The sequence below is a fragment of the Notamacropus eugenii genome, chromosome 2 (assembly GCF_028372415.1).
Source record: "Notamacropus eugenii isolate mMacEug1 chromosome 2, mMacEug1.pri_v2, whole genome shotgun sequence".
Lineage (NCBI taxonomy): Eukaryota > Metazoa > Chordata > Mammalia > Diprotodontia > Macropodidae > Notamacropus > Notamacropus eugenii.
The window spans coordinates 371,934,983-371,944,781 of record NC_092873.1 but is presented as its reverse complement, the minus strand read 5'-3'; the positions used below and the strand labels follow the sequence as shown (position 1 = coordinate 371,944,781).

General features: G+C 40.8%; 1 protein-coding gene across 1 annotated transcript; it reads right to left on the bottom strand.

Annotated features, from left to right (window-relative positions):
* Positions 1–2,789: 2,789 nt before the first annotated feature.
* Positions 2,790–9,511, bottom strand: SMG8 (SMG8 nonsense mediated mRNA decay factor). Its single transcript, XM_072646867.1, has 4 exons — positions 7,729–9,511; positions 7,011–7,156; positions 3,734–4,606; positions 2,790–3,174 (listed from the first exon to the last, which is right to left on the bottom strand). The coding sequence occupies exons 1-4, from the start codon at positions 9,494–9,496 to the stop codon at positions 2,977–2,979; spliced, it is 2,985 nt and encodes a 994-aa protein (XP_072502968.1). The 5' UTR covers positions 9,497–9,511; the 3' UTR covers positions 2,790–2,976.
* Between the last annotated feature and the right edge of the window lie 288 nt (positions 9,512–9,799).

Sequence of the window (9,799 nt, the reverse complement as noted above, 5' to 3'; positions counted from 1 at the left end):
TGAGGGGTTTTGTCTTTACCTAGCTTTTTTCTGGAGTTTCTATACTTGAGTCTCAGGAAACACATACTTAGAGTATGGAATAAATGGATTCAACTTTCAAAAGACCAATTTACATTCAACTTTTAAAGAACACATCTATTTGTAAAAAGACTTCATTGTTATTCTCTCTGGAGGTAGGAGAACGAAGAATGTCCTCTGACATTTATATGCTGCAGCAATAGATATCTTTCAGTCACTCAACAAGCCTTTATTAAGCACCAACTATGTACCAGGCACGGTGCTAAGCAATGAAGATAGAAAGAAAGGTAAAAATAGTCCCTGCTCTAAAGGACCTCACAGTCTAATGGGGAAAATAACATGAAAATAACTAGGTACATGAAAGATACAAAGAACAGACAGAAGGTAATGTCAGAAGCACTAGGAGCTAGCGAAGTGACAAGAAACATCTCCTGCAGAAAGTGGAATTTGAGTTGATTTCCAAACATGGGGGAGAACCAGTAAAAAGGCAAGGAGACAGAAGATGGATTGTCATGCAAGTAGGCCACGTAGCTAGATCATATTTGTATGAAGAGGAGTAAAGTATAAGACTAGAAAGATAAAATAGGGTCAAATCATGAATTTCATAAAAAATCATTAGTTTTTCCTTTTTTTTGGAGGAGGGTGGCTATAATGTCAGATAAAAGAGAAAATTGCATGAAGTGTCATTTTTATAGGTTCAGTACACAATGAAAAAAACAACAATGAAGCAACCTGTCAAATTGTTTAAGGATTTTTAAAAAATCAAACATGCTACTCATTGTTCAAATGCAAAATACATACTACTAACAGATGAATCTGTGACTTTAAAAAAATTCCAATTAAAGTGAATTCCCATATTACCAGAGGAAAATATGGAAAAGTTATTTATTAACTTTAAACGACATTAAAATTCCACCAAATAAAAAAGTAATACCAAAAACAAAAAGAACACTAAGAATATTATTTACTCAACTGACACATGCTCCCAAAGACCTTTAACTTTCACCAAAAGAATAATTTTTTTAAAAACACAACAATTTCTAGCTGTCCCCCAGAGAAATCTAGTGCCTAAGAAACGTAGGTTGATATATTTAGTACAAACTCCACCCTCCCCAATACCTCCCAATTTCCCCACCAGGAATAAGTATGCAAGGTGCCAAGACTTAGGGCTAGATCAACATTACAAAATAAGCTCCAATCGGATACATGGCCTAAATATAAAAAACTGCATATCATTTAGAAGCTTATTTGCAAGTGAAAGGAGGTAACCTGGACAACCTTGGCTAATTAAACATGGGATAGAGGTGATTAGAGGATTAAATGAATGATTTCAATGACAAAAAAATTTGAAGGCTTTCATAAAGACAGCTCTTGAGGTTTCATCTTATATTCACCAGTTGTTCAAAGATGACAAAAGATAAAATGATAATGTTGGGGGCCTTGTGTGAAGGCATGAACACTAATGCACTGACAGTGGAGCTGTGAATTGGCCCCAAAGTTCTGGTAAAAAGAGTTGTAATTATATGGAAAAAATTCACCAAACCAAAGGTTGTCAAAAATGATCCCAACTCACTGGCGACTCACAACGCTCCCCCTGAAATGTGACCTGAGCAAGATGCAATTGGGAAATATTTAACAAAATAAATAAAACATAGATAATGTGAATATGTGGTTTTCCAAATCTAGCCCACAGGAATCCTTATGTACCGTTTGTTGGTCCCCATTTCTATTTGAGTTGGACGCCACTGCACTAAACTATACATTATTTGACACAGCAATACCACACTACACAGTATACATACCCCAAGGAGGTGACTGACAGAGGAAAAAATTCTGTATGAAAATCTCACAAAATTGTAAAGACATGTATGAACTGATATAGAGCATATTCAATAGAACAATTTACACAATGACCACAACAATGTAACAAAAAAAATTAAAATACCTCAGAACTCTGCAATCAATGCAGTGCCCAATCGTGACTTCAGAGGACTGTATGGAAAGTATGCTTCTTCCTGCCTAGGCAAAGAGGTGGTAGGCAACAGGTGCAGAATAAGGCATACATTTTCAGATATAGTCAATGTGTTAATTAGCTTTTTCTGACTGTACTCATTAGTTATACAGGAAGCTATTTCAGGGATAAAAAGAAGACTGAAACATGACACTGACATTAAGAAAAGCAAAAAGCATCAATAGAGCATTAAAAAAGGAAAATACAGATAACTTTGCTGGTATCTAGGGCTGCTCAATTATGCTAAAAAGGTTATCAAATAAGTCTAATGCATCAACACCACCATCTTTATTCATGTCTACCATCAAGGGTTAAGAAGATCCCATGTCTCCATGAATTGGTTCATGGCACAAATGTCTAAAATTATAGTTTTATGTTAAAATTTTGGACTGATATTATTTCAATAAGTTTCAGTGATTGTTGGCAAAACTGGTCCATCTTCAACCCAAGAATGTAATGATCTTAAAAAAACACAAAAAAGCCTTAACAGATACAATAATATTTGATAAATAAGTATTTAAGAAACCAAACCACCTTTCACTCTTACCAGACTAATCTTATCAAATATTATTCTACTTTGATGAAATTTTTAATAAAACTACCTCAATGAAAATCCCAATCCAAACATCTATTTTATCCAATGCCAGTATTATCTTTCATCTTTCAACATTTTGGGATACAAATTCAAGTACAGAAGATAATGTTTTAATGTGGAACACTGAAACACAAAGAAGAAAATAAGAGGGATCAACAGTAATAATTGTATCTTTCTTGTTCCTTTTGAGAACATCCAATTTTTATTAGGAAGGTGAATTGTATTCCCAATAAATAGCAACAACATTCCCAAATAATGCAACAATTACTGTCCAGATGTTAAGCCTTGTAATTAAAAGCCAGGTTGAGCTGAAAAAGCAGTTCAAGAATAGAACTGATCTGTTTGGAAAACACTACTGAGTAACTGCTTTAAGAACCCCTCGGATGACCTTATAGCTCATTAACTGCACGTTTTCCTTGGGAGGAAAACAAGGTCCACGATCAGTCACATAAGCATAAGGGAACCGTAGTACCCACAGTCCATCAGGTGGAAGAGTGATTTCCTGCTTCTCAGGGTAGAATACTGGACAAGGTGGTGGGCCTGGTTGAACCTGGAAAAAAATGTAAAGAAAAAAATACCTTATATTTCTCAAAAAGGTAATTTAACAATACGCATCAGTGGCACAGTATCCTAAGGAGTTAATCATTGGGCTTGAATAACGTATGACTAAGCAGATATGTTTGCATCTCTAAAATTATACACATTCAACCTATTTTGTTTAGAATAGTCTATCTGATCTATCTTGTCTATAATCAAATAAGTCTTAGACTTATTTGACTTATTAGGTTAAGTTTTAGATCATTACATTAAATTTCAAATAGCAATAAGTACAGTCTGTCCCTAGAGATTTAAAATTTAAATCCCAATCCCTGAATTAAAATGCTGTATTTTAATAGGATGAATTGGTTGGGAAAACCAATATACTTTACTTCTTTTCAGAAATCAATGCTGTCTTAAAAAGTTTTAAGTTTTGCCTGACACTGTAGAATGTACATAAAAGACATTCAGTGACTTCTTGCTCAGTGAATTACTTTTAAGTTTTAAATTTAAATCAAAATGTTTTCTGGCCTGATCAAAAGGTATATCAGTATTTCTTTCTTCTTCCTTACCTGAGGCGTTAGTATAATCTGTAAAGGAGCATCAGGAACCACAATAAAAAGCCTCATAAGTTGAGCATAGTGTGGTTTTAGTCCTCGACCCTGAGATGATGACAGAATATATAAGGGCATATCACTATTGAGGGCTTTGAGTGCGGATTCCTTTGGTCCGCTTCCCATTACTTTCATCACTTTGTCAGGGCCAGAGCACATGAACCTCCGACCACGAGAGTCTTCATACTCAAATCCCACAAAAGCTCGAGCTATGTCATCTCGCCGCCTTCCTCTTCCCATGACAACTGAACTTCTCTTTCCAGGAACAGCCTTATTTGGAGCCGGCCAAGAGTTTGTGTCTAAGTCTCCCTCATCTTCAGATCTTGTCCTGATGACAATGTCCCAAGGCATAAGATAATTAGTTCCTGGAATGAAACCCTGTTGGTCTAAGCCAGTATGAAAGTTATAAGACTTAGCAGGGCCTAATTTGACCAAAGACCAGCTGGAAAATTTGGGTAAAAGACCTTTAGGGCAATTTGAATGTAGCATGCCTGGGAGATACTCAACTGTGGATGCCTGACGATCAACCAAGTTTGGACGTTTCTCAGTTTTTACTTCCCCTTGTCCATGGGCTTCAGGGTTGTCTCCTCCTGCTTGTGGATCAGCTGGATATGTGCCTAAGCTGTCGGTGGACTGACCAAGACTCAATGCTAAACTCAGGCTTGTGCTGTCTCCTTGGGTTTGAGGTTCTTTTTCTTTAAGTTTCTCAGCATCTGTATCTGGAGGGGCAGGTGAGGATTCATTTTTGGCAGGAGCAGGATCAGGGGTACTTGGCTCAAATATTGGGAAATTGATATGATCCAGTTTTCCACAACATTTTTCTTCTAAGAGCTAGGAGAAATGCAATACAATTAATCTTTTATTTCAAGCAAGAGGCTTAAAACAAGTATCAAAATCTATCTTTTGAGTCAAATAACCAGCCACTGTAATTTAATATTTATAAAAACCAACGTCAGATTGATCATAGTGAGCTCTTTTTACTGCACACATACAAAACCATATCAATATAGCTATCACATCTTTTCTCTCCTATAATAGGAATTTTTCTATTGTAAATATAATAATATAAAGGAAAAGTGAATGAAAATGAATGGACAAGGAGATCTAATGAGTGCTTAGAGGGAATAACTGAAAAACTGATATGACACTTCACACTCAAATGATCTATGATCTAATCAATTTGGATATACTCTCCACACATGCAGACTGCAACCCATCCAGGCCTGCCTGTGTGACTCCTATCCTCCCATGATATTTTTTTTAAACTAAGTTTTTATTGCTATCTTTTAATATTATCTGAATATTTAATATCACCTGCATTTCCCTTATGCTCCTCCCTTAAAAGAGTCATTTCCTCAAGATGTGGCTTTTTTAAAAAAAAAAAAAAGAAAAGCCCTATCAGATCTCAAATTGTATTATTAAAGCACAATCATCAAAACCACTTGGTACTAGCTAAGAAACAGAGAGGTAGACCAGTGGAATAGGTTAGGTACTCAAGACACAGTAGTTAATGAATACAGAAATATACTATTTGATAAATCGAAGGATCCCAGCTTTTGGGATAAGAAGTCACTGTTTAACAAAAATTGCTGGGAAAATTGGATAAGTGTGGCAAAAACTGGGCACAGACCAATGCCTGACACCATACACAAGAAAAAAGTTGAAATGGATGCATGATCTAGGTATAAAGACTGATACTATAAACAAATTAGGGAAGCAAGGAATAGTGGATTTGTCAGATTTATGGAGAATGAAGAAACTTATGACCCAACAAGAGATAGAGAACATTTGTTAAGTGCAAAATGGGTAATCTTGATTACATTAAATTGAAAAGTTTTTGCACCAACAAACCCAATGCAACCAAGATTAGGAGGGAAGCAGAAAACTGGGAAAGAATTTTTGCAACTAGCGTCTGTGACAAAGGCCTCATTTCTGAAATATATAGAGAACTTAGTCAAATGTACAAGAATATAAGTCATTCCCCAATTGATAAATGGCCAAAGGATATGAACACAGAATTTTCAGAGGAAGAAATTAAAGGTATCTATAATCATATGAAAAAATGCTCTAAATTACTGTTGATTAGAGAGATGCAAATCAAAACAGCTCTGAGGTACCACATCATACCTATCAAATTGGCTAACATGACAAAACAGGAAGATGATAAATGCTGGAGAAGATGTGGGAGAGTTGGAACACCAATTCATTGTTGGTGGAGCTGTGAGCTGATCCAACCATTCTGGAGAGCAATTTGGAACTATGCTCAAGGGGCTACAAAAATGTGCATACCCTTTGTCCCAGCAATATCGCTTCTGGGACTCTATCCCAAAGAGATCACAAAAATGAGAAAGGATCCCACATCTACAAAAATATTTACAGCAGCTCTCTTTGTGGTGGTCAAAAACTGGAAATGAAGGGGATGCCCATCAATTGGGGAATGGCTGAATAAGTTGTAGTATATGAATGTAATGGAATACTATTGTGCTATGAGAAACAATGAACAGGACTCAGAGAGGCCTGGAAAGACTTATATGAACTGATGCTGAGTGAAAGGAGCAGAACCAGGAAAACTTTGTACATAGCAACAACCACAGTGTGTGAGAAATTTTTCTGGCAGACTTAGTACTTCACTGAAATGCATGGACTTAAAAAATTTCCAATGGACTCTTGAGGCAAAATGCCTTCCACATCCAGAGAAAGAACTATGGAATTGGATCACAGATAGAAACAGACCATTTTCTTTTGTATTATGTTTTGTTTTGTTTTATGGTTTCTTCCATTCATTTTAAATCTTCTATGCCACATGCATTTAATAGGAATGTACGTGTAGAACCCATATAAGACTGTACACCGTCTCACAGAGGGAGTGGTGAATAAGGGGGAGGGAGTGTTTAAGATATATGGAAGTGATTGTTGAACACTGAGAACAAATAAAATAATTCAATTTAAAAAATTAAAAAAGAAAAGAAAAGAAAAAAGAAAAAAATTTAGCAAAACCAATCAATATTTAGAAAAAAATTCAGCATTGTATTCAATGTTCCATTCCTTGGAACCCAGCCCCCCCAACGTCTGCAAAAAAGTAACCAGAGATATTTTATACGCTGACAAATTAAATGTAAATAGTTAATAGGCTATATTGTAGTTCAATGTTAAATTTTTTTAATGCAGCAATTAAACAACTTCTTCAATTATATGGTATCCAGAAAACAAATGAAAATGAACATTAAGTAACTACCTGATAAAAGTCATAATTAGCTGCTTTGATATCAAAGGGGTCATCTCGAGGAGCTTGCTTCCTTCCACAGTTACAGGCACCAGTGGATCGAGCTCTGCTGTTGTGATACAGGACAGGAGGATTTCTATCAGCTTCAGGCTTTTCTCCTATAATAGATCAATGGGCAATATTTACTTCACAAATAGCAAGAGAAAGTCAAGTTTAATCTAAATTCTGCTATTTCTAACCCCAGAATTTCACTGAAATATTCCCTAAGAGACAGAAGTCTAAAGTACATGGCAAAAGAAACTGAAAAATAGTTTTAAAAACTTTTTTTTACTTTAAAGATCTAGGGATTTTTATCACTTTTCCCTGTTTCTTACCAACAGCACATAGACCAAACAACATCTAGCACAGAGCCTTGTTAGAAGCACGTGCTTTTTAAGATATCTTGAATCATTGAATCTGGCTATAATCAAATCACAGTTCAATATACCCTTCAGTTAATATTTAGTTTAAAAATTTTATTTCTATTTCCTGGTTATTTGTTAATCCACTGATATTCCTAAGGCTAGTTTCTCATGCTTTAATACTGGTAAAAATTACTGATGGACATACTAAGTTTTGTTTGAAAAAAAAAACCTGCCTTTTTCTAAACATGTAGGATTCTCTTATGAAGCAAAGCAAAAACTCAGATGAAACAAAATGACTTCAATACAATTAAGAAAATTTCAGCTACCTGATTTAGGTAGTGAGTGAAATTTATGTACACAGTGTTGATCTGTTAAGCTCCTCTCCTCACAAAGTTGGTGACCATTGCTCCAAAATTTGTAGCAGTCCTCATGCAACTGCATGGCGTATTTGTGAAAGGCAGGGCCCCGGGCATGTTGGCTATATACCCGAAGGGCCTGGGCAAGCTGATTCTTATGGACAGTCATTGTGTAATTATGAGGCAGATTGGACTGGTAGGCACTGTGAGCCATGGGCAATGCTTTCTGACAACGATTTTCTGAGAACTTTGTGTCAATATCCAAAAACCCCTCCAGAACTTTGATACTGCTTAAAATCTTGGAGGTTATTTCTCCTGTGGGAGAAGCAGGGTCTTCCTCTTTCCCATCAATGGCTACTTCATATAATTTCGAAGCAGCTGCAATCCACTTCTGGTAGGTAGGGAGTTCAAAATGGGAAGGCTGTGGGTTCCTGCCCACACTGTCATCAAAACCTTTCTTGCTCAGGACCAGCTCCACATGCTGCCACAGAAACTCTCGGAGGGTGAAATCCACCAGCTGGCCTGAAGAAGAACTGGAGCTGCTGCTGTTCTCTATATGGAAGGAAAGCTGTTGACGACTGTGCTGTCTCATCACCTGGTACCGCCTAGGCCCAGAAAGGGGTGCCGGGACTAACAGCGACTCGGGGTCTTTCACAGTGCAGTGGCTCCGAAGCTGGTCCAGCAACATGCCTACTGGGTCTTCCTCCTGGCCCCCGGGGACAATGTACACGAAAGCCTGGTTGGCAGGAACGGTGAAGAGGCAGTTGATACTCTGATTGGTCAGGACCCGACTCTTCCGAAAGATGCGGTAGATCTGGTCCTCCAAGGCATGCTGGAGCCTCCTTTTGGGCGAGTGCTTCTTGGGCTTGTCTGGATGGGCTGGGTCTTGGTTCCTGGGAGGGTCCACCTTGAGAGCCCCGTTGAGTTGAAAGAGAAAGAGGAGCCTGGGCGGGCAAGGCCGGCAATTCAGCTTCCAGTCTTTGCCCACCGGGCAGTCCTTGATGGCAGTCTTGAGGAGCGGCAGCACCTTCTGCCTCAGCCCATCCAGCGCTCGGAAGACCCGGTCGTAAGTGATATCAAAGGAGCAGGTAGGGTGGACCAAGAGGAGGATGTGGCAGACGGAGAAGAGGTAGAGGAGGCTGAGGCACTGCAGCTTCTCTTGGTGCTTCCAGAACTCGTGGGCTTCGGCGTGGGGCAGGGAGGACAGGCCCCCGCCCACCTCCCCGCTCTGCAGGGCTCGGCAGGCGCGGAGCAGCTGCGAGTTGTCGCAGATGGACGTCAGCAGCAGGTACAGGACTTTGCTTTCTTGGTTGTAGTAGGCCTGGAGCAGGCTGTAGTCCCGGGAGCTCGGGTCCTCCTTGGCCGCTTCGGGGGCGGCCCCGCTCGCCCGCGCCGACTCCCCCCCGCCGGCCCCCGCGTCCCCGGCTCCGCCGGCCTCCCCCACGGCCCCGGCCTCGCCGCCCGCCCCGGGCCCCGGTTCCGCCGGGCCCTGGCAGCGAAACAGGGGGAAGACCTGCCGGTCGCACACGGTGTTGACCAGCGAGAACTTCTCGGAGCTGAGGCGCAGCGCCGTCTTGCCGAAGATCCCCACCACGCAGATCTCATCCTCCCGCCACGGCGGCTCCGCCCCGCCCGCCCCGCCGCCGCTGCCCTCCGCCGGCGACCCTGCGGGGCTCGCCGCGCCGGCCCCCGCCGCGGCCCCGAGCAGCAGCTCCCGCAGGCTGACCGGGCCCGCCATGATGCCGCGCCGCTCGCCCGCTCCTTCCGGCCCCGGGCCGTCCTGGATACCCTTCCGGCTGTCAACCCTGCTTCCGGTCCGCCCTCCATCGCCCTCCCCTGCAGCGGCTCCTCGCCACCTGTTTTCTGGTTTTTTTGGTCAAGTCCCAACTTCTGCTTGGAGGATTTCCGTCCTCTCTGAGGAAGGCCGTTTCCCCTGCCGGGCCGCTGGGAGTGCGGCTGTGACCGTTCATTCTCGCGGGTTCGCCTCCGCTGATCTCCACCCCGAGCCGAGGACAGCCGCTTCTGGGAGGGAGGATGACGA